Here is a 24,906-nt window from a genome sequence, read left to right on the forward strand (position 1 = left end):
TGTCTATGTCTGAATTGCTGATTCTCTGAATCAGCATTGAATCTTCAGATTTGGCCAAATTGAACTGGGGACAGTGATCTGAATCAATGAATCGAATCCCTGTCCCCGATTTGGGCCGAATCCGAATCAAATAGTGCCTGCTTCGCACACCCCTAGTAGCTATGAGGACGGTTAATGTAGGGCCAGACAACCTGGATAAAGTGGAGGAACAGTTTACAATCAATTAGACAAATTCAACAAGGACAAGTGCAAAGGCCTGCACTTGGGACAGAATAAATGAATGCACAAATACAGGCTGGAGAAGCCCTGGCTAAGCTGCAGTACTGCAGAGAAGGACCTGGGGGTTACAGTGGACCATAAGCCTAAAAAAAACATCAACAGCATACTGGGTTGTTGTATCAGGAATGTTACTTGCAAATCAAGAGAAGTGATTTTTCTGCTCTATTCAGCACTGTTGTGGCCTCACCTGGAGTGCTGTGTCCAGTTTTGGGCTTCACACTTCAAGAAGGATGCAGACAATTTGGAAAGAGCCCAGTGCAGAGCAACAAAAATGATTAGGGGCCTGGGAGGCAAGACTAATGAGAAAAGGCTGAAAGAACTAAGATTATTTAGCTTGGAGAAGAGAAGCCTGGGGTGGTTGCAGGGCAGAGGAGGGAGGGGGAAGGGTTGGGATTGATAACAGTCTTTAAATACCTGAAAAGTGATTACACAGAGGATGGAGATGGACTTTTCTCCATGACCGCAGGGGAGGAACTAAGAGCAACAGCCTCAGTTTTCAGCAGGGGGAACTTAGTTTGGAGATTTGAAGGAACTTTCTGTTTACAAGAGTGGTCAAACATTGGAACAGGCTACCTAGAGAAACTGTGGAATCTCCATCCTTGGTAGTTTTCATGAGCAGGTTACACAGACACTTAACTGGGATGGTTTAGTCACAGATGATCTTGCCTTGAATATATGACCTTGTGAGATGCCTTCCAGCCCTACTTTTCTATGTTCCCATACTGACCCACATCTGTGGATTCACCTGTGTTAGCACCTCCATTTAGTTGGTTATGCTTGTAGTAAAGCTGCTTTGAGCCACTGGAGTGTTAAAAGTCAAACCTGACAGAGGCCATCTTGTGGCCCATTGTATTCAATAAAATCTCCACGTATGAAAGCCATGAGAAATTTCACAGATATTTCTGATGATTACAAGAGACTGGGTCCTCATTTATTTCCAGCAGTTATCTTCTATATTTTAGTTTAACAGGGTGGGGGGAAACCTAACACATCATAGTATGTTTTTTTCTCATTCTTGAGTTTCCTCATGCATATAAGGAAGAACATACAAATCTCTCTTTATGTTTTATTTAAGATCATGAAGAACTCTGTGGCACCAGTTATGGATCTTTTTGTTTAAATGGTGGGATTTGTTATATGGTACCTACTGTATCCAGTCCTTTTTGCAGGTAAGTGAAATCTAAATTTTGCATTTAGATATTGCTCTTATCATAAAGAACACATTTTTATTAATAACAACTTTGTAAAAAGAAATGTAGTATGCTAGAAAAAATGACCATGGAGCTATGACTGTCAAGAACTGATTATTGTTTGTCACTGCAAATTCAGCCATTCATATTCACTTTGTTTAATACCTTGAGCAGACTCACAGAAGGCAATATTTTAAAAAACTTAGGGAAAATAGCTGTTTAGTGCAGGGGCAGGCAATTATTTTGGGTGGAGGGCCACTTAACAAGCTTTGGTGAGCTGTCGAGGGCTGCATGGGTTGCCCTGCCCCTTGACAGGAGCCCTGCCCCATGGTTGCCATCTTGGGACTGGAACCCCTGACCTTTGCTACTGGAAGTCTCTCCCCTTCCCTCCCAGAAATACTCCTTTTGGGAGGGGGGAGTTGCCATCTTAGAACCAGAAAAAACCAAATCATACACTAAAAGTCAGACACCTACTATAACATATTCTAATTTTATTACAAAAAATATTTTTGTCATGATTTGTGTTTGTGTACTGTATATAGAGTTAATTGCATAATAACTCAAAAATAAATTATTAGTCTTGTATATTGTGTGTGGGGGTGTGGTTGGGTGTGTGTATATGCATGTATGGTGGGGTGTGGGGGTTTTATGGTGAGGGTGTGAGTGTGTATGTTGAGGTGTGGGGGGAGTTTGTGAGGGGTTGTGGCTGTGTGTGGAGGGGCATAGGTTATATTGCAGGATTGTGTGGTTTCTGGGGTGTGAGTGTTTGGCTCTGGAGTCAATGCAGGCAACACTGGTGTGTGTGGGGGGCATTTGTGGGGTGCGAGGGAGGATGGGAAGGGTGTTGGGACCCCTCACACACTCCCCCCATGGCTCAGCAGCAGGTGGGGGCACTGGTGCCTGGTTCTGGCCAGTGCTGCATGTGGCAGTGAGCAGTGCAGCCCCTGCTGGGCTATTTGTTCCCTGGCATTTCCCGCACAAGTGGGGCACAGGAGGGAAGCCCCAGGCACTGAAGATGGCTGCTTCCCACGCCCCAGCCCACTCCAGTGCCTGGGGCTTCAATCCTATGACCAATGAGTGCGGGGAGCACTAGGGAAACAAACAGGAGTCAAGCACCAGCACCAAGCAGAATGCCACCCCCATCCCCCCGTTACCAGAGCTGACCCAAGCAGGGTGCCCAGGGCACATCAGCTCATGTGGGACCCCATCCCCACTCCCATCCCACGGGTCCCAGACCTGAAGAAGCTACTGTCGCCATTGGTAGCAGCGGATGCCGTGGGGGCAAGGGGGTTGTGAGCAGCTGGATGTGGAGCTGTCACGCCACCCAGCTCCATGCCACCGCTGCTCCGCTCCACTCTGCGGGGCCCCCCAAAGCGCAGGGCCTGGGGTGACTTCCCCGATTGGTCCTCCCCCCCCCGCATCTGCCAGGGGGGTTCCCATACCCCTCCCCCCTCATGCCTACACCCTGCCCACTCAAGCTCTGTGCTGCCCCCACACCCTGGGTGCAGGCTCCACGCTGCAGCCAACCCCAGCACCAGCCCCACGCTCCTGCCCCTTCCCTACCTGCTGCCCAGAGGGAGTAGGATTCCTGGGAAGCCTGCAGCAGCAGCTCCATCCCGTGCTAGCAGGACCGGCCCTTACACCCACAAGGGTGGGAGCGAGGTATAATAGGATATGTTGGGGGCAGGTGTAGGCACCTCGCACCCACTCTTGTGGACAGAAGGGCTGGGTGGGGCACAATTTGTTGTGGGGGGATGTGGGGAGTGTGCCGCGAGCTGGATGAAAGTCTCTGGTGGGCTGGATCCGGCCTGCGGTCTGTATTTTGCCCACTCCTGATTTAGTGGATGTAGCAGTACTCATTTACTTAAGGATTCAAACTGTTATCTTTATTTAGAGCCAGCTACTTCCCTCCCCTCATACAGTCCAGAATGGAACAAAATGCCCCGTGTCTCCTAGTAAAAGGGCATACCGAAGGGCTTTTTTCCTGCTTTTCTCTCTATGAATTATCCAAGTTGCAACAACATAGAAAGGGTGTGGCAGAAGCCAAGTAGGGAGGAGTCAAGGAAGAAAGTGGTTTCCTTTGGGAGAAAATGCAACAGAAAGCTCTTTGAGCTCTCACAGAACTCAAAGGAAACAGTCAAAGGCTGGGTGGCAAGGAAGCAACATTGTCTGTATGTATTATACTTAATATAACAGAGGTTTTTGGGACTGAGAGATAGATGAGCTCCCCAGGAGAGGATCATGTAACATAGCAACTCTCAGCTGGGTTCCCTGGCCCCGTGGGGTGCCACAAGGTGGAAAGAGATAAGTGCAGACTCAGGCTCATCCCTGCATGGCTGCTCTGCATCCTCACTCCCCAGCTCCTCTGCAAGGAGGTAACCACATGCTTGTCCCCCTCCTGCTACTCCTCTTCCCCTTCCCCCATGGTCCAGCTCATGCTGCTCTGTTTATAAAAGTTATGGAGGGGTGCCTGGAGACTAAAAAGGTTGAGAATCACTGATGTAACAGAATGTGGAAAGGCCTAGATTTGTATATAGGATCCCTTCCATTTGTAAAAACAGATCTATTATTTCAGTGTAACATCTATCAAAGAAAGAAGAAAGATTTTACTGATTATAACATCTTAGGCTGTCATCTGCTGATTCTAGTTTATTGTTCATTTGAGATAAATGAACTGGTTGACTTCAATGGTTCAGTTAGCAAGCTGATGCATTTCCAGAAAACTGGAACTGCATTCAGCCCCAGATTAGATTGTTAGGGCCATTTTCCTCTTTCCTTTCTCCCCGGGGGCACCAGAGGCCAGATGACAGGGTTCCGTGGGCTAGATCTGACTGGCAGGCTGCATCTTTGATGCTCCTGTTTTATGGGATCAAGTAGAGGATTCATAAATGTTTCCCATTTTAACTTCCATATTACCTGGTCACACTAGGAATGCACATATTAACAGAGCATTTTTTTAACATTATCAGCAGCATAGTAGTTAATAAAGTTGCCATTTATATCAGCATAATTAGGCTTCAGTGTTAACACCTTACTGAAATAGGTCAATCTACCTCTCACTTATTTATGCCAGAAGATATAGATTCAGCAAAGTAATGCTGCTAAGGGTCAAATTTGAATAGTTTCAGCTGTAAGGACAGGGACTTATTTCCTTTATACTAAAACCTATGTTTTCCTGAAGGCCCACCAGAGAACTGTTGGAATAATATTATGGCTCATTCAAGTCCCACTTCAAGTCCTGACTTCAGAATTTTCAAAGTTTTGAATGAGACTTCATTGATACAATTCCTATTGAATCAATGCAAGATCACAGAATCATAGAAAAGCAGGGCTCAAAGGAATCTCCAGAGGTCATCTAATCTATCCCTTTTCTTGAGGCAGGATCATCCCTACGCAAACCATCATATACAAATCCATTGTCTAACTTGTTAGCAAAACTACACAGTTCTGATGCATTGCTAAATCTCCACAATATATTTTGAAAATGTAGGGAAGAATCTTTACTGGTTATATGTAAAATCTTGCAACTTGAATTAAAAAAAAAAAAAAAAAAGTGTTTGTAGGCCCATTCCATCAAAACTGAATTTTCACAGTATTTCTAAATTGTTCCACTGTAATAGAAAAAAGCAAAAAGAGTACAAGACAAGCTACACAGTTTGGAGGACTCTTTGACAAATTTTCTGCAATTACAAAGTCTTTGAAGTTCTAACTTAAAATCCAAACTTGGTAGCCTTTGTATCCTAGTGATTGTTTTCCAAATTTCTTAAGATATTTTATAAATTATCAATTAATTTATTGGAATTTTTAAAAAGTGCCTGTGTGAACATTTATTAACAAATTATGAAAAGCCTTACAATAAATACATCACACATCAAAGAATCAACATATCACCACTGTAATTATTCACTCTTAATCAGGAAATTAAGCCCCACCAATTTCCTGTCAAATAGATAATAACTTGCCAATATTACAGATGGGTAAACTGAGGTACAGAATGATAAGACTAGAAGTCTGTTGGGAGGAGTTGGGGGGGGGGGGGGGGGTTCCTCAGAGATCTTTAGGCCCGTCTGTCATCAGATTGAAGGTTTAGTGGAGGGAATTTCTTGTAAGGGGCAGTTATATCAGCCATGCCCAAAAATGTTATCACTGAGGCTGAAAAAAAAACACTTATGAAGTGTACATTTTTACCTCTGAAATGCATTAGTTGGCATCACATAACAGCCATTTTTAGAAAATGTTTCTTGGAACACTATTCCTTAAGCCCTATAATAAATCTTCCCACACAATCTGCAGTTTTACTTCAAAACTACAGAAATTATGCATGTTACATTATCAGTAAGTTTATGCTCCAGTAGTGGAACTGCTGTCCATATCACTTAACTTCAGGGAGTGCAACTGTAGCCTTAGTACCAGTATTCTGTGAAAGGAAGTTCAAACATTTATAGTGAAATGCATTTGATAAGAGACAGACAGCCTGTTACTTTACTGTTTGGTTATATTTATGACAAAATAGAAAAAAAGTACCTCACATGGTCCCTCATTTTTCTTTTTTATGCAAACTCATAAAGCCCTGTAACAGGGTAGGACAAAAGGATATCACCAAGCTAAGGAGCAAGAGAACTTATTTGTGGAAAAACCTTGTTATAAGTTATACAGTGCACATCACTGAGATTAAGTGTGTTGTTCGATATCATACTGTGAATCAGGTGCAGAAATAAGTATAACTCAGAAACCCTGGCTTACAGTTGTTTGCTCTAGCTAAATATTACACTAATTCACATAATTTAAATTTAAATTAATGCAGAAAAATTTAAACTAAAATAATATGTCAAAATTACTTTTTATTTTTCCTTGGCTAGAAATAAACCATCCTTTTCCACATTTTATTAGCACTAATAAGCAAGGGAAAATGGGAACATTTAAATTAGGTGGTAACTTCCTGTACAGTTTCAAATCACTGTCTCCCAGGAATTGTCAGGACATAATGAAAAAGGCGCATCTACTGCAAAAACAGTATATGTGGAGTAGCAGACATTTTGAACAATGAATTCTTCAGCAATACACACTTGTAAGCACAGGTCATTTCTATTTTAAAAGGGTTCTAAATAAAGTCTTTCATAATTCAGGTCATGACTGGCAGCAGGGCAGTTTGCAATCTGCAGGGGCAAAAAAACTGAACTTCTTTAAAGCGTTCCTGTCATACTCAGACAAGTATTTCTTCACTCCCCATTTAAATTTTCAAGCATTTTTCTTGTGTATCTAATAGCTGCTTATCAAGTTATATGGAGCTCAAATAGAAGCATTCTGTTTATGCACATTCTCATTCCAAGCATGTTCCTCAATCAGTCAGAAAAGAGGCTAATTATAAATGAGAAAGGTTCTGTTTACACACAGTTATCTTAGTAATCAGCACTGAGGCGAATAGGAATAACAGGAAAAGACTGCTCAGCGGAAACAACACAAATATTTGAGCCTTTAAAACTTGGTTATGACTGGCATTAGCAAGGAAGCAGTCAAACTCTATATTTGCTATTCATCCATAGCTCCTAAGATAGCAGGGACTCAGTACCACCCTAAAGTGCAGCCTCTTCAAGCATTTGCAAATGACCACCTCACAGCAACACAAAGAATAGCTTTAAGGTGTAGAGCTTCAGAAGGAGCCCTAGGCCAAAGACTGAAAAGGTGCAACCAAGCAACTCTGTTCAAAAGACCACATAGATACATTAATAAAAACAGCCCATTATGGTAAATGTGAGCTGAGTAAGATCATGTAGTATACATCATGCAATATCATCTGAGGTAATTCTGCTTACTGATTTCTTTATACACAACAGAATTACATCATTCTTTAAAACAAATGTGTTTTATAAAAATATGTGGACACTGGGCACATCTACACATACAATTAGTGCAAGGTAATAAACTCCAGTGAATTTGTGCTGGAGTTCATTGTTCCCAAGCAGTGTTTACACATGCACTTGGGACAACAATATGTTAAACCAGGGCGGTGCAGCCCCAGCTGGCAGGGACCCCAGGTGGTCATTCTGCCAGCCTGGAATTGCTGTCCCAGCTCAACATGCTGTGGAGGGGCTGGCTGGGGCACAAGGGTACTTCAGTTTGGGGCTAGCTAGCAGGCAGCCCCCATACTGTAGTACCCTCGTGGCCTGGCCAGCCTTGGTCACCATCTACACATGTGCTGTGGCAGAGTAAATAACTCCACCATAGGGTATATAGTACTTGTGTCACTCAATACTATCCTACAGCAGAGTTAATTAGTTTATTCCAGCCTAACAGTGCCACATGTGTAGACAGTGATGCTTCACTGCAGAGCTAATTAGTCAACTGCAGTAAAGCACATATGTAGATGCCCCTACTGATAGTAACCCATTACTTTGGATATTTCACAGCTACTTCCATTTGGTAGAAGCAGGTAGTTGTATATGGTAGCAGCAAAATACTGGTTGATATTTCTTTGGACACCATAACATTTGCAGGTTTTATATGCATCCGGCATATGTTAAATTGTTCAGCTGCCATCTTCACTTTTTGTCTTTTCTACTACTAGCTTGATTTTCTCACAGGTAAAATCTGCACTTGGCACCATATACACAGGGAGATTCAACACTAAAATACCCAAATAAAAAAAAAAAATGCATGAAGAATCACATTACAGAGAATAAGCTAGAATGTGAAACACAACTGTCTCAGGTGTATTGTAAGATAGAAAGCTGAAAGATGTTTGCATCAGGACCTGAGGTACAGCTGCCTCATGTAGTGTCAAATTAAATTCAGACTGTTGTTTGGGGTATACATTCCCATACTAAAATATTTCCTCCTTTTTAATTGCATTATTATATGGGGAAGGGGTGGTTAAAAGCCTTCTTTTGAGATATGCAGAGCATCTGAGTGGCCAGGTTTATGCACTGAAACAATTAAGACACTTTCCAAAGCAGAATGTGGCAATGCTTGCTCTTTGAAAATGTAATATTAGTGCTGAATGTGCCACAGAGCTTTACAGATTCCTTTCTTAGGATGCTCTGTTCCCCAGGTACTGCTATTCAACTGATTTCTGAATGTCACCCTCTCACCCACCAGCTAAACAACAAAATGGTGACGGATATAGCTATATATTAATGAGGTTTGAACACCTAGGTGGTGAGGAATATAAATAGAAATTATTTTCAGGCATGCATGAAAGAGGCAATAAGGATGCGGGAACAAGAGGAAGCCCAGTGCTAAGGCAATCTAGAGCCCCAAGTACACTATCCAGAGAGGCAATTGGAGGATGTATTTAACTCCTTTGCTGGAGAGACAGACACAATAGCATAGTACACCCTTATCTACCCCATAAGCAACAGCAGATACCAGCATGCTGCAGTCTTTTATTCCCCACAGAGGGAAGTCTGTTAGAGAGAGACATTACACATAAACTGGTTTAAGTGATCAGAAACTGGTTTAAACCTGTAACAGAATGGACATTCAGTGCACATTAACCAGTTTTAAAATGGCAGAAACCAGTTTGAGATAAACCTGGTTGAATGTAGTATCAGACTTAACTGATTTGGCTCAAACCAGTTTATGCAATGTCTGTCTCAGACCTCAGTGAAGCTAAACTAGACTCCCTCAGCACCCCACATGCTCTCTGGGCTGGGCTGTCTGCTCCAACCCAGCGGACCTGGCCCTACCCCTCTGCTCCCCAGCCCCAGCCGAGACAGGCAGGGGTGGGGGTCTGGCCAGGGTGGGGTTTAATTCCCTCTTCACTGTCCCACCAGCAGGGACCCAAATCAGGTCTGCCAGGTGCTCCCCCGTTGCTGCTGCAGCAGGGCACCATGGCCCCTGAGGCAGAGGTGGGCAGGGCAGGGGATTAGTCTCCTCTCTACCCCATTGGCAGCCAGGTCTGCCTGTTGTTGCTGCTGTGCTTGCTCCCTGTGGGGGAATAAGCCCCCTGCTGTCCCTTCCACCAGACATCGGAGGGAGGGGAAATAACCCCTGTCCCTGCCCCCCAACAACGGACCCTGCCGACTGGTGTCTGGTTGTGCCCCCGACCTGGCCACTGCAGGAGGAGGGGCCATGGCCCTTGGTGGGGGAAGGAGCCCCTATCATAATGTTGGAAGTGCAAGCCCCTTTCTGGCAGGGGGCCCCCCGCTGGGGGACAGGTAGAGCTGTGGCAGGCTGCATGCAGCAGCACCAGGGTCTGGAGTGGGCCAGAGCCCCCCCACAGCACTGCCACTGCTGCTGCCATGGCCTGCAGCAGCCATGCCCCCCATAGCTTCCCTGCAGCTGAGGGCGCTCTCCTGCCCCTGGCGCCTGGCCTGCTCCTGTTCTGTTACAAACCAGTTCAAGCTAGGCAGGTTAGACTAACCTGCAAAGGTTGAATCAGTTCAGGCTCTGGCTTTTGAAAGTCTGGCCCTAGCCTTGGAGTATGTCAAGCAGCCTCCCTACTAAGAGAGCCTAGATGTTAATATCCTATTGAGATGCAGGTTGCAGTAAAAGTTTCAGGATTGATATTGATACCATAAGACATTATTGTACTGGCTATGCTTAGTTCACATTTTCAGGTTTGGTTTTGTTTAACGCCTACAGCCAAAATCATGAGATAGGAAAAAAACTCTTTACTTCGCGTAATGCTGAAAAAAGAGAAGTGCTGCCATAATCTGAACAATTAACATGTCTTTCTCCTTCCAGTTCCTCTAGTGACCTTTGGGGACCTACCATAACTACACATGAACTTGAGTTCCCAGAAAGTCTCAGTGTGACTAAAAAACTTGTTAGTAGCTAGTTAGGATTTCCTTCAAGGATTCAAATTTCTTTCAACTTTTGTGGTACAAGAAATTATGCCGACTGAGGACAACTAAAAGAAAAAGGAAAAAAGACCTGAGTTATAGTGTGGTTCTATCTACTTGGTACTTTAATGAACCTGAATCACTAAGCTGTATTATGTGCTAGACCTCCAGGTATCTCCAGCCAAGCAGCTTCTTTCAGACTATAAACAGATAAAGATATTTTCAGACTACTGCTACTTGATGATTCAAACTAGGAGTGGCTTCTGATAGATGGATGACCTGGTGCTGCCAGGGACTATATCTGCAGGACATTTAACTGGTGAACAGCAAAAAGTTAGATTCCTGCCACAGTTATTGAGAGAGGATTTTATGCTTATTTGCCTATATATTCAGTTGCTGAGTTTCACCAAGTTTCTACATCCCTTTTCCCATTATAAATATTTCCTTGTTTGAACAGTTTGTGTGCCTGTGAATGAGCAAGCTCTTTGTCGTCAGAGCAATTGGAGGGCATACTTAGCTTTCCTAGGCTTCTGGAGCGGGAGTCAAGTCAAATTCTTTGCCTGGTGTGATCACAGGTAGACTGAACCTGGACCTTTTTGCTGCTATGTTTAGAATTAGAAAGGATAGAAACGTTTTTGTTTTTAAATCAAGACACTGACCCTATCACAGGACTCTCGGAGCTCAGGTTGTTGGTAAAGCATATAGTACGCAAGTCTTATTCCAGTCCTGGTAAGTGCGGAAACATTAACAACATTAACAGCAGTTGATAAAAAATGGTGCATCTCAATGATAAAAGCTCCAGGGCACTCTCTGCTGACATTAAATGAGGGGTAGTGGATTTAAGTTATTAAGTTGGTAATGTCAAAGGCAGGACACAGAAGCAGTGGTACAATCCTTGGAACTCTCCAGCACAGCTGCAAATACCATTTTTGTCACACATAGTACAACCATCATATTTAGAGAATAGTCACCTTTTCTATTTCAACACTCAGTATGGCAAACTATTGTGATATTTGATGTTTTTAAGCCCCAGGTCCCTCGGGCAAGTGATTATGTGAAAACCTTGACTTTCATTTTTCATTAAAATAAATTTCTAGCTTTTATGACTTTGGTGGGCAAAAAAAAGCTAAAACATGAACCAACTATACTCTTAAGGATCAGAAGCTAAAAATCAAATACTTCCCCTCTAAATTAAATTTTAAGATTGTTAAACCTATCTAATGATTTTTTGGGCCTTGCCTCATGATTTTTACTACTTGGGTTTGTAGTGCTACATACTGTAGCTTCTCTTTGATTTAATTAAAAGGATGTGAACCATGTGCCATCTACAGTTTAAATGGGAAGTTACCCACAATTAAGTATTCCTGTATAATTTGGTATGTAATCCTATTGATCTTTAACCCTACAGGTCATAGCTTTTAGAAGATGCTCCAGTCAAATTTAGCAGACCAGCTGATTCATAGATGCTAGGGTCAGAAGGGACCTCAATAGATCATTGAGTCCGACCCCCTGCATAGGCAGGAAAGAGTGCTGGGTCTAGATGACCCCAGCTAGATGCTCATCTAACCTCCTCTTGAAGACCCCCAGGGTAGGGGAGAGCACCACCTCCCTTGGGAGCCCGTTCCAGACCCTGGCCACTCGAACTGTGAAGAAGTTCTTCCTGATTTCTAGTCTAAATCTGCTCTCTGCTAGCTTGTGGCCATTATTTCTTATAACCCCCGGGGGCGCCTTGGTGAATAAAGCCTCACCAATTCCCTTCTGTGCCCCCGTGATGAACTTATAGGCAGCCACAAGGTCGCTTCTCAACCTTCTCTTGCGGAGGCTGAAGAGGTCCAGGTGCCCCAGTCTCTCCTCATAGAGCTTGGCCTGCAAGCCCTTAACCATACGAGTGGCCCTTCTCTGGACCCTCTCCAGGTTATCCACATCCCTCTTGAAGTGCGGCGCCCAAAATTGAATGCAGTATTCCAATTGCGGTCTGACCAGCGCCCGATAGAGGGGAAGTATCACCTCCTTGGATCTGTTTGTCATGCATCTGCTGATGCACGATAAAGTGCCATTAGCTTTTCTGATGGCTTCGTCACACTGCTGACTCATGTCCTAGTGGACTCCAAGATCCCTTTCCGGTTCCGTTCCACCAAGCAAGTCATTCCCTAAGCAGTAGGTATGCTGGACATTTTTCCTCCCTAGGTGCAGCACTTTGCATTTCTCCTTGTTGAATTGCATTCTGTTGTTTTCTGCCCATATGTCCAACCTGTCCAGGTCTGCCTGTAGTTGTTCCCTGCCCTCCGGCGTGTCCACTTCTCCCCACAGTTTTGTGTCATCCGCAAACTTGGACAGAGTACGCTTCACTCCCTTGTCCAAGTCGCTGATGAAGATATTGAAGAGTATCGGTCCAAGGACCGAGCCCTGCGGGACCCCACTGCCCACACCCTTCCAGGTCGATACCGACCCATCCACTATGACTCTCTGGGTGCAACCCTCTAGCCAATTTGCCACCCACCAGACTGTGTCGTCTTCCAAGTCACAGCCTCTTAACTTGTTTACCAGTATGGTGTGGGATACCATATCGAAGGCCTTCCTGAAGTCTAAGTATACAACATCAACCCCTACTCCTGCGTCCAGGCATTTTGTAACCTGGTCATAAAAAGAGACTAGATGCTAGTAGTATTCCCAGGTATCTGAGGCAAGTGCAATGGTGACCCTAACTCAGATGGAGGTGATCTGGCACCATGGAGTTGGCCTTCAGCTCAGCACAGTTGTGCTGGATGGCTCCAGTTGGAAGCCCGTGCCTCTTTATGCCCTCGCCCCGCGGTGAGGTTGAGGAAGGACCTCTGAGGTTCACAGGATCTGTTCTGAACAAAGTCCTTCCTTATAACCTCCATTTGCCAAGCACTATCATGTTTTATAGGCCTGGCATGGTCACATGCTCTACTGCTTCCCCCCCCGGTGCTGCTTACCCTCAGAACACCCTAATGAACCCTGCCTGAGCCATGGGTATTTCCACTTCTTCCATAACACTCCTCTCCTCTCACTGCTACCCTAATCCCAGATCTCCTCCCTCTTTCCTATACAAATTCTTACTACATCCTGTCTTTTCCCCACCCTGTTCTTGGCTTTGTCTGTCTCTCTCTCAAGTGAATGTACAAGTAGGGATATTACTGTCTATCCTGTGCGTCTTTAGATGCATATCTTGCAAATAATCAGTGAGGGGCAATGGTTGAGCGCTTTAACCAATTAGGCCTGTCCTTTTTCAGGCCTCAAACAACTTATTTGTAAGGCAATCTGAGGCCACTGTTCACATCAGTCTGGTACCCTGCCTGGGCTAATAAACCCTGCTTCCCAGCAGACCTAAGTAGCTTGAATAATGCCATGCTAATACCACTATGCTGCTTCCCATTCCAGAACCAGTGCAGGGTATGCATGTGTAGTGCTGTGTTACATGGCTGTTTATTCTGTCCAAACTTTTGAAAATGTGGTCTTAATTGCCAATATTTTTCATATTTATTATTTACTATTTATTTACTGGAAACTGTTCAACTGGATAAAGGTTGACTTTAACTTTTAGGAGTCTGCTGAAGACTAGAACCTGTGCCAATCTTGAGGATATTAACAACTTGACTCAAATTGAACTGGCAGGGAGACAATTTTAAGAAGGCATTCTGTCTGGTAGAGCTTGGTATTTATATATACACCATTGTTAACCAAAATACCCCTGATTTTTCCTAACCAGTTCAAAATAATAATATTTGTTCTGATTAATACTACTATGAACCTGATAGAAAGCAGAAGGGTATAATGCAGTTAGGATTAAATTCTGGCTCTACTTGCAAAGCCAATTATAGCAGGATTTCTTTGTAGTGCCCTAAAACTATAGAAAAAAAAGAACCCCTCCTTCCTTCCCATCTAAACTTTGGGGCAGATACCAAAACAAACAGCAGATACCTACAGGCAGAAATAGGTGCATTGTCTTATTAGGGTGAAAACAGATGTCAGATTTCTCCTGGAGCAAAGCCTTTAATCCTGGGATCCTACAGAAGTATAAACCTATTTTTCCACTTAAAGAATCTGAGATAGTCCCAGAAAAAAGTGTTATCGTGGCCAAGTTTATTCCTATTCATTCCAAGGACAAATTGTGGAATGTGTGTAAAGGGCTCTGCTGCTCCCAGGTTGACTTGCTCAGTCAGAACTGACACAAATGCAACTTTCTGTTTTAACCATTAAATAACTATTGTGCTCATGTTTTGGCTAGTGACTTGTTCATTAGGGGATTTATATAGTTGCAGAACCACTGTATCCCTGCATCTTTCCAGATCTAATCTATACTCTCCTCATCCTCTTAATGATAGCATGAAGAATTCCACATCAAGCAATGTACAAGACAAAGGCTAAGTACAGACATTCAAAAAGCCTAAACCTGAATTGATTCAATTTTTGCAGGTTAGTTTAACCTGTGTAGAATGAACTGCCAAGCAAGTATATAGACATTCACTTTTGATTCTGGAAATGCAGCCACATGCCTGCAGTGGTTCAGGCCAGGGGGTGCTAGAGTGAGCCCTTCCTTCTCTTCAGCAGTGGCCAAGGGAAGCTGAGTTGGGGGAGGCATAGCTGTGCCCCGGCAGGCCCAAGTATGATTGGGGAGGGGTTTAAACCCCAACCCTGGCCTGCCAGGACCCCAGCCGGGGTGTGCCTGGAGGGAGAGGGGGGAAGCAGCCCTGCCAGGCTTTGGTGGGGGGTAGGAAGGGGAAAGAGTGTGGCCAGACCCTGGCTCCCAACAAGACACCAGCCCAGCATAGCCTCCCAAGGTGAAGGGGGCAAGGAAGGGGTTTATTACCCCATGCCCTCCCCTCTCCCACTGGGGGCTCCAGCTGGGGTCTGCCTGGCCAGAGAAGAGCAGTCTCTGTCATGATCCTTCCCCCAACCCCCTCCCCACTCCAGTGGTAGGGGAATGGCCAGATGCCAACCCAGCATGGCTCCCTGAGAAGAAGGGGTGGGGGGTGTTATTCCCGCCTCCCTCCCCTCTCCTCTCCCACCAGGGACCACAGCTGGGATCTGCCAGCCCCAGCCGCCACCTCCGCTGCTTGCACCCAGCCAACTGGGGTTTCCCGGGAAGAAAAGGAGGAATAAACACCCTCCCTGCTCTCTTCACCTCAGAGGGCCATGCCGGCTGGGGTCTAGCCATGCCCCTGCCCCTGGAGCAGCAAGGTGGAGAAGACCCTGATGGTGACAGGAGCTCCTATCATGGTGTCCCAGGGAGTGCAAGCCTCTTCCTGGTGGGGGGCTGCACTGCAGGCAGGAGTGGGGCAGGCAGAGCTACCACAGCCTGTGCAGGGCGTGTGATGGCTGCACTGGATGGGGGGAGAGGGGGGAGGTTGGGTGGCTATGGCCACCCCAAAATTCAGCTTGGTTAGGGGGAGCTTGGGGAGCTATGGTCATCCCATAGCCACCCCTCCCAGCCCTGCCACCACTGTTGCCCACCCCGCACAGGCTACAGCAGCTATGCCCACCCCACTCCTGCCTGCAGCACAGCCACCCAGGACACCATGACAGGGGCTGCTGCCCCCATCAGGCTTCCTGCCCCCTTCCCCCCCCCCCCCCAACTACCTTGCTGCTCCAGTGGCAGGGGCATGGCCAGACACCAGCCAGCACGGCCCTCAGAGGTGAAGGGGGTTTATTCCCTCCTCTCTTCCCCCAGGAAACTGTAGCCAGGGTCTGCCTGGCCTGGGACAAGTGATGGAGGCAGCAGCCAGGGCTGGCAGACCCCAGCTGCAGTCCCTTGGTGAGAAGGGGAAGTGGGGGAGAATAAACCCTCTCCCTGCCCTCTTTGCCTTGGGGGGCAATGCTGGGTCAGCACCTGAGGTCCCCTGAGGAAGAGGGGAGGAAGGGCAAATAAACCCCCTTCCTGCCCCCTTTGTTTCAGGGAGCCATGTGGGGCTGACATCTGGCCATGCCCCTACCCCCACTCTGGCTAGAGAGCAGAGGGGCAGGGCCAGCCTTGTTGTCTGGAGCAGACAGCACAGCCCTGCCCATGGCTGCAGAGCATGCTGGGATCCTGGGGGACTCTGATTTAACTTAAACCTGGAAGGAATCTGGGACAGAAGTTCCATAAACCAGTTTGACCCATATCAATGAAGCCTGGCACTATACTGAACCAGGTTTATCTTAAACCAGTTTCAGCCATTTTAAAACTGGTTTATGTGCACTGAACTTCTGTTCTGTTATAAATTTAAACTAGTCACTGATCACTTAAACTGGTTTGTGTGTAACTTCTGTCCTTGGCCTTCTCTTTACACCTGTTTTCCCTTTGCATTGTCACTGCTGCCTTAAATCCATCTGTAGCCCTGTTGCAGACCAAAAGATCTAGAGTCTGGTCTAAAGCGGTTATTTAGGTATTTAAATTTCCATTAATGTCAATGTGAGTTTAGACACCTAAATAGAAGTTAAGAACTCAAATACTTTATTTTGGATCTGACCTCTATTCTATATACATATACACACACACACATTATACATAGTATGTATTAAACAATATATATATTAGTTACAAGAAAAGCCAACATTTTGATACCATCTGAAATGGTTTTGGATGTTTTCAGCCATGCTGCTTCACTTATTGATTTTTTTCAGTGTTTTATTCTAATCTTTTAATTTTAAATTCAAAATATTGTCCTTATTTCTTGGAGGATTAAATTGTTTTCTTCTTATGTGGCAGGATTTTTTTTAAGCCAGCATGCTGAAAGCATTCACTAACACGTTTTGCATAGGTATTCCTGCATTTCTGATCATAAAGCTTGATCAGTATAATTCTTTCCTAATAAGCTTATGGCAGGGCTTTTCTGTCTCTTGCAGACATTTATAGTGCTGCATCACGTTTGCTCATGAATCCAGCAATTGTGAGCCAAGCATACCTACCAGTGTTGTTTACACTGGCTGTATATAGAAGTGGCAGACTGATAAGTTGGCACTGATTTTTAAAGCTCCTAATAATAAGCATTGCTACCTTTGTGATGTCATGATATAGTTTAATCTTGATGGTCATTTGTGCAAGCCACACTACATGCCTGTTAGAGTCATAAGCCTCCTTTTCCTACTTGACATCAACAAATAACTCCACCAAAATCATTGAAGTTATACTGATTTAAGTGGATATTCTAGTCTTTGGCAGGGGGAGAGATCCTCACTCAGTATAAAAATCTGCCTAGCCTCTCCCCCACTTACTTTTAAAAAGCATCTTCATAAAGCAGCTAGGGGTTGTTTTGTGATATCTTTTGTTGGACCAAATCAACTGCACAATTGAGAGAAATGTTAGATAAACATCCATATAAAAAGACCTGACCTGACCTAAGCAAGGGCATTTTATTTCCCAAAAAGCTTGTTTAGCATCTCTCTACACAGCTGGTCCAATAAAAGATATTAGAAAAACCCATGCTTCTCGCATAGTTCCTGGACCATCACAGCTACAGCACTCCAGACTTCTTCAGTAAAAGACATTTTCCCTCTTAGAAGGTGTTAGATTTAGTTTAGTTTAGTTTAGATTTAGATAGTTAGATTTGCTTTTACAATCATCACCACCCATGAGTGACTGGTGCCTCCTGACTCTGGGGGGCACCCACAGAAGCCGCTGATGGCAGCAGCCCTGTCAGGGGGGCACCAGCCTTGCCGACAGTGTCGGTGTCAGCCATCAGGGGGGCACCAGCCCTGTCAGGGGGGGCACATGCACCCCCTACCAGTCACTATCCCTCCCATCTATGTATCTGCACTTCCCAACTATGCAGTTAGTTTAATAAAAAATATGCAAGAGGCAAGGGTTTCTTAGGTTGTTAGTTCCTGGACAATCATAGCTATAACATCACTTTTACATTACCATAGTTTAATCAGCACATTTATCATTCCTAATGTTTTTGGTAAAGGCTGAAAATGTAACCAGAAGATGAACCTGACATTTGTCAAACTATAACACATATATGGTTATATTTAGGCTACAGGGCTGCAGTTTCTAAATAGTGTTTGCATTTCAGGGTTAGGGGAGTACTAGATTAGTCCAGAGCAATGGTTTTCAACCTGTGGTCTGCAGACCCCTGGGGGGGTCCACAGACTATGTCTAAAGGGTCTGCGAAAGATGACTATGATCAATCAAAAGTATGTGAATACCCACACAATTCAAAGGGGTCTGCACCTCCATTCCAAGTTTCCAAAGGGGTTTGTGCCTCCATTCCAAATTTTGTAGGGGTCTGCAAATTAAAAAAGGTTGAAAACCACTGGTCTAGAGGAGCTGAAGAGGAGAATGCATGGGCCAAGATGAGTCCCACCTCCACCTCATGTTACAGGCATGCAGGTGCATCTGTAGGGAGAACAGAGAAAACTCCCTAAAAGCTACAATTTGAAGTGCAAAGAATAGAATCAATGAAGAAACTTCTACTAGGTCTGGAAGGGGAATGCTTTCATCCTGAGAACAGGATGAGAACTACTCAAGTAGTTTATTTTCCTTCTGCCATTTTTGGTTATTGCCTCAGTGTTCAGATTAAATTACAGTGTGTCATTGCACAGTCTAGGACCTCTCGCTATAAAAACTTCTCTACCTCTTAGTGCTTCAAGGCACAAATTTCAACAAGTTCTGTTCTGCAGCTAATAAAATTGTGCCACCACATTCTCAGCGACTTTTGCTGTTTTTCTGTCCAGCACATTCAACATTTTCCTTCTAGTTTTTAGTATTACTCCTGGAGTACTTACCACATCTCTCTTCTCTTATCAGACTACTTCATTAATCTTAGTTTTTCCCCAGGCCCTTCTCTGCAACTCTACAAATTGTAGAAAGTCTCTTTTACTTTTGCTGCCCCATCTTTTCCTTCAAGTGACTGACTGCCTCTTACAATGATGCTGAATCCTATCTGCCTTTCCTTTTCTAGGATTTTTTCCTTCCATTGCTCCCTGCCATCAGCCTGCAAGAATACATATATGCATTTTTACCGCTTGTGCATACACTATTTCTGTTGCAGCTTTTCTAGTGCAGCCATATTCAGCATTTCCTTCTTTCTACTTAAATGAGAGGAGCATTGTTCTTTAAAACTATATTTTATTTTATTACAATGTTAAATTCTTTGCATGCTTTATATGAAATTCTTTGTACTTTATATGAAGGATACTATAAAAATAACATATTACATGTGACAGACTATGGAGAATGTCTTAAATGTTAGCAATCAATTGATTAAGCCTGGTCAACATAGCCCTCAGGAATCAAGTACTATAAATAGGAACAGATCAGGTCTCAAGTGATGGCTATGTAATCAGTAATAGATAACTTTGATACCTGACAACTGAAAATAAGACTGAGCATTTGAAGGACTGAACTGAGATACTGGAATGTACTATTTCTCTGTGCATGCAAAGAAAATGAATTAAGAAGTTGGGAATAATTCTGTGTCCAATCAGGTCATTGATTTTCAAATATTGGGCATCTTATTCCTGACCTGAAGCCAGTTCACTTGTGATGTTATAATGAATTGCTGTAGAAATTTGGGCTAAGTACAGACAGTCAGAAAGCCTAAGGCTGAATCATATCAATCTTAACAATTTTCTGTAAACTGCCTAGATTGAACTGATAAGTAAGTGAACTGATGTTCACTTTTCAAACCTGAAAGGCAGGCAGACCCCCGCAGTGGCCTATGTCAGGCGGTAGGGGGCACTAGAGCCACCTCCCAGCCTGCCGGCCACTGCAGAGAGCCGGGGGACAGACATCCCCCCAGCCATGCCCCCTCTTCAGTCTGCAGCCAGCTAAGGAGGGGGCATGGGGGGGAAACCCCTGCCCCAGCTTGGCCTCCAGCCAGGGTCTCCCCAGCACCAAGGAACGGGGGAGGGTAGAACGGCTCCAGTGGGGCATTTCTTCCTCCCCTCCCCGTTCCTGGATCTGGTCCCCCTGGCCACACCTCCCTCCTCAGTCCAGGCTGGTTGAGAAGCAGGGGTGGGGGACCCCCCCCCCCCCCACAACCCTGCACTGGACCCATTCTGGTCTTCCTGGTGTGGGCATAATGGGGGGAAGGAGAAAACCTCCAGAGGGGAATTTCTCCCTCTCTCCCCCATACCCAGAGCTGGAACTGGGCCAGCCACCTGCCCATGCCCCCTCCTTGGCCAGCTGGCAGCTGAGGAGGGAGTGTGTGTGTGTGGGGGGAATGCCCTGGCTTCTGGCTTAGGTGGAGGGAGTAAAGCCCCTACTTTGGGCTCCCCCCATCGTATACCAGGCACAGCCCAGCTGGGGGTCCAGAGCCAGGTGTTGGAGGGCTATTTTTCACCCCCACTTCCTCCTCAGGTGGCCTGCCAGCCAGGGAGGGGATGTGACCCATTGGGGGGGAAAAACAGTACCCTCTCCCTCCCTCCCTCCTCCAGACTGGGGGACCCCAGTGGCAACACAGTGGCAGCGCCCACCAGGGCTGCCTGGGTGGGCTGCTAGCAGGCCGGGTGCTGCTCCAGCTTGGGAGGCAGCACCCAGCCAATCCAACTCTTCTCGAACCCCAAGCTGGCTGGGGCAGCACCCAACCTGCTGGCAGCCTGACTTGGCCTGCCAGCAGCTGGCACCCTGGCTGTAAGCAGGCTCTGACAAAAAAAGGATTGGGTTCCTTGTCCTAACATGACAGGAAAATTGAAATGGTGGGTTTCGATTAAAAACCCACTGTTTCAATTTAGGGGACATAGAATGCAACCTTGGAGATTAAATTCCCATCACATGTTCAAGTGCCCTGTATTTACAAGTACTGTCCTGCTGCAGAGTTCAATAGTGTCCTGCAGTCTCATACTGCCACACGTGTAGACATAAGACATTTACTGCCGAGCTAGTTAGTCTACTCTGCAGTAAATGCCGCATGTAGATATGCCTACTGTGACTTCAAAAGGTCAAGAAAAAGGAACTGAGAAACAGATTCAGACTCTTCTTCCAGACTCTTTTAATGAAAAATGAATGAAGACAGTATCAGATGTATGGTAAATATGGTTACTGAATGTTTATTTTCCATTTGTGATGCACTGAATCTATTTAAGAAGTTAGATAAGTAAATAGGTACATTTTCTAAAACCAAACAGAAAAGCCCCCTTGATTTCTGTTTACTACCTCAGCATGTGAAACTATTTTACTTTGACTTTTTGTGTGGTATGAATTACTGAACAAACCATTAAAGTTGATTGTTTATCATTCAAATCAGTATGAAGTTAACATATTCATGTAGTGGTAATTTAGTTCTAGATCCAACTAATAGCATCTAGCTTACAACCTTTTTTCACAGTCATGTAAGCCTAAGGATCAGTTTATAATAGAGGACTGCATGCAGCAGTCTGTTAGGAAAGGTGTATTTCACAGCAGTAGGAGAAGGGGAAGAAGGAGGAGAGACTGAATTTCTCTCTCTTTGAAAGTATCTCTATTACAGGAACAATCAGGGAGTATTCCAAGATTTAATTCATGCATTTTTGCATATGCATCTCATTAGGTTTCAGGCTAGTAGTCTAGTCATCTTCTGCTTCAATACTGTCCATTGCCTATATTAAAAAAATCCCTTTAAGCTAGTGCATTGTCATCAGCCTGTTTGGCTACCTTGCATTCATTCTGATGGTATTTACCAACTCATCTGAAGTAATGTCATCCAGTTTTTGTGTCATTTTCTTGGCCATGATGTGCAGTTCCATCTGCTACTTCTCATGGACTCCAGCTGCAAGCACTACATGCCTCTACGCCTCAGGCCATTTTTTGCTCACATTCTCTCTCATGCTCACAGGATCAGAAAACTATCTATCTTGTATACATTTCAGTCTGGCCTTTAACGGCTATATCAGTGATTAATTCTAGGAATTCCAGGAAAGAGAGAAAGATAAAGAGATTCTCTCTTCCTGCCCCTTCCTCCCCCAGATCCCAATCATGATGCAGTCTTTTAGCATGGACTTAGTTTCCCAAAGCTTTAAAACAAACTTTTTAGCTTGAAATCAGTCACAAACCCTTCTGGTTTCACTTTTTTTTTTTACTCAGTTTAAAAAGTCTAACTAGGTTTCATTTTAACATGGAGTGCAATATACCTCACATTTCTGCATTCAGTTTCCTAGCTAGCCTCAACTGGCTGAGTTAACTAAAAAAGGATTCAAAACATCAAGTTCTTCAAAAACAGCTGTTGTCAGAGACAAGACAAATCCCCCCCCCCCCCCCCAATCTTCCTTTTTGCTGGCATTCATTGCTTACACATATAGAGAAAATCACCAACTTTACATTTATCGTCCATATTTCCATAGTTTCAACTCAGATGAGGCTAACTGTCCCATTTTTCCACTCGAGATAGATTGTTTGTTCATGTAAAACCTGGGACCACACATGGTTTGCTCTGAGCCAAAGATTCTGAAGGACTTTTTTCAGTGTCTGAATTCTAACTGAGCAGCATCATATAACACGAGTCTAGGCTTTGCTTACCTTAACAGCCAGCTGCAATCAGCTAAGTCAGAGCCTCTTAAGAGGTATAGTTCCCCACCAGAGGCTCTTAAAAAGGTATAGCTCCCTGTGGTGATCAGTTAATAGAATTCTGTTATTTCTCTGGAGATCATTGCAGCTTTTGACATAACGCATCTCCTTAGTTTGGAAAAGGTTCACTGAAGTCTGAAAGAAAGCAGGTGTATGGAAGCCTTTCAGCTAGGTCTATCTATGAAAGTAAGTGCATTTCACAGGCACATAATGTGTGTTGGCATACTTATAATTTCCTTGTATACTCTGCTAATGTAACTATCACAGCAATTTGTCAAATGTTTTATATGGCTCATGTCTCAATGAATACCCATTCCCTTGATGTGTCATAACTGGCAGTAAGAGTTCTCAAACAAGAGGAAGCTAACTATGCAGGAAATGCAGGCAGGAAGGCAAGAGAAGTATCATTTGAGTTATTTTTAGGGCTGCTTTGCATTTGCAGGGCTGTGTTCTCTGCCCCGCCCCCTCTGTGTCCCAAAAAACATCATGTCGGCTGACAAGATGCGGTGGGAAATTAAACCTATCCAAGTTCAGTTGGTTAACCAAATAAATCTGCCCCTTCCACAGGGTCTCCTGTGGAAAGCATAGTGATTTAGCAACATTTAGGAAAGGGTAGTTTGGAATAATTTAGCAGAGAATGGCATGGGATAAACAAGCATCAATGATGTTACAAAGTTAAAGGGAATGCTGTCAAATTCTTGTTACTCTTTATAGAGTATTTATGTACTTAGTTCATCAGGAACCTGTTATGGAACTGAATATAAATGTTGAATTGTACTGAGTCAGAAAGCAAGTCCTCTTTCCACCAAAGGGATGGAAGCAGACAAGAACTAATTTATATAAAACATGTTTTCACAGATGTATTGAAAATTATACAGGAGCCCGTTGTGAAGAAGTTTTGCTGCCCAACATCAAGACCCAAGCTACAGTTGACCTGTTTGCAGCTTTCTTGGCTTCAGTTGTTCTTCTAGGGGTACTTGTAATTGGAACATTTTACTTCTTTTGCAGGTAAAAGCACTTCAGAGTGTTGAAGCTGTTCAATCAAGTAGAAATATTTTCTGGTAATCACGTACTAATTATTTGAATGTGAAATTATGTAATGAATTATCCATAAGGCATGCTAGGGCATTCAGCATAATTAATGTGCATGTGTCATCTTTCTGGTCTTAATATTTTATTTTCTAGTTTGCAGTTCTCCAGAATGCCTCTTTTTTAAAGCTTTTTTCCCCCATCGGTAGTCACTTACACTCTTTGTGGTATGCTTATTTCCTTTCCTAGCTAAAGGTATATCTGGTCTCAGATAACACCAGTTAAGGTATAACTCACTTTTACATTGCCAGTTTGCAAAGATTTGAAACCACATCTGTTGCAGCTGAAATTTTCCAAAGCATCTAAGTTACACAGGAGCCTAGCTCCCAAAGGAAGTTAACAGGCCTTAGGTACTTTTGAAAACCAAAACCATCTAGGCCGTGTTTTATTTTTACAGCTAAAGTACCACATTTTGACTAAATTAAGGCTCATGTGGCTGGGCTGGTCATGACAAAAGCAGAGATATTGTATTGGCAACCCACTAAGTGAATGCCATTAACTCCAACCCAGGAATAGTAAAGGAAGAAACAGGAAACTAAAGGGAAGAATCATAGCCAACAGTCAAGGTCATAAACAAGTTCAGTCTGAATTTAAGTTTGTTGAAATCAAACAACAGTAAAAAAAATTCCTTCCATATCTACATTGGCTTTCTGCACAGCAGACTTGGCCTGTCCAATGAAAGGCCCTTTAACAAACAAAACACTTAGAATAGCCAGGCTTGTTTCACGTCGGTTGCTGTAATGGAAACTCACTAAACGCTAATTTTTTTCTCTCAACATAAACACAGTTAAAAGAGGGAACAATTTCATTAAGATAATCTCAATGTCAGGAAGTTGTTGTAAATTACACCCTAACCTTGGCATGCCATTTTAATTAAATTTAATCCTGCTCGTTAGTGGGAAGAAAATAGATTTCATTAAATATTTAAAATAATAAGAAAAGCAAGGCTTTCACTTACCATTTAGAATGCATGCCAGAAGTCTTACAGATCTTCAGAACTAAAATTTGCTTCTGGGAAGAAAAACTGTTGGAAAAAAAAAAAAAAAAGCACAACGGCATCTACTGGGAGAAAAGTATGTAG

The 24,906-nt window shown here is 44.1% G+C and overlaps 2 protein-coding genes across 10 annotated transcripts in view; one reads left to right on the top strand and one right to left on the bottom strand.

Annotated features, from left to right (window-relative positions):
- The window catches only part of NRG4 (neuregulin 4), a 105,067-nt gene that overhangs the window by 71,434 nt on the left and 8,727 nt on the right, over window positions 1–24,906 (top strand). For all 3 annotated transcript variants that reach the window (XM_014606043.3, XM_006261348.4, XM_019477485.2), the window contains 2 exons: window positions 1,355–1,448; window positions 23,595–23,744. In XM_014606043.3, the coding sequence (XP_014461529.1) occupies window positions 1,355–1,448; window positions 23,595–23,744 (244 nt within the window). The remainder of the gene's footprint in view (window positions 1–1,354; window positions 1,449–23,594; window positions 23,745–24,906) is intronic.
- FBXO22 (F-box protein 22) overlaps window positions 1–24,906 on the bottom strand; it is a 73,686-nt gene that overhangs the window by 23,102 nt on the left and 25,678 nt on the right. For 4 of the 7 annotated variants that reach the window (XM_019477484.2, XM_019477481.2, XM_019477480.2 and 1 more), the window contains exon 7: window positions 24,784–24,849. In XM_019477484.2, the coding sequence (XP_019333029.1) occupies window positions 24,784–24,849 (66 nt within the window). Of the gene's footprint in view, window positions 1–22,688; window positions 22,872–23,678; window positions 23,770–24,783; window positions 24,850–24,906 lie in introns of those variants that run through there. The other 3 variants (XR_002087016.2, XR_009455611.1, XM_019477482.2) reach the window with 2 other exon arrangements.

The sequence above is a fragment of the Alligator mississippiensis genome, chromosome 11 (assembly GCF_030867095.1).
Source record: "Alligator mississippiensis isolate rAllMis1 chromosome 11, rAllMis1, whole genome shotgun sequence".
Taxonomy (NCBI): Eukaryota; Metazoa; Chordata; order Crocodylia; family Alligatoridae; genus Alligator; species Alligator mississippiensis.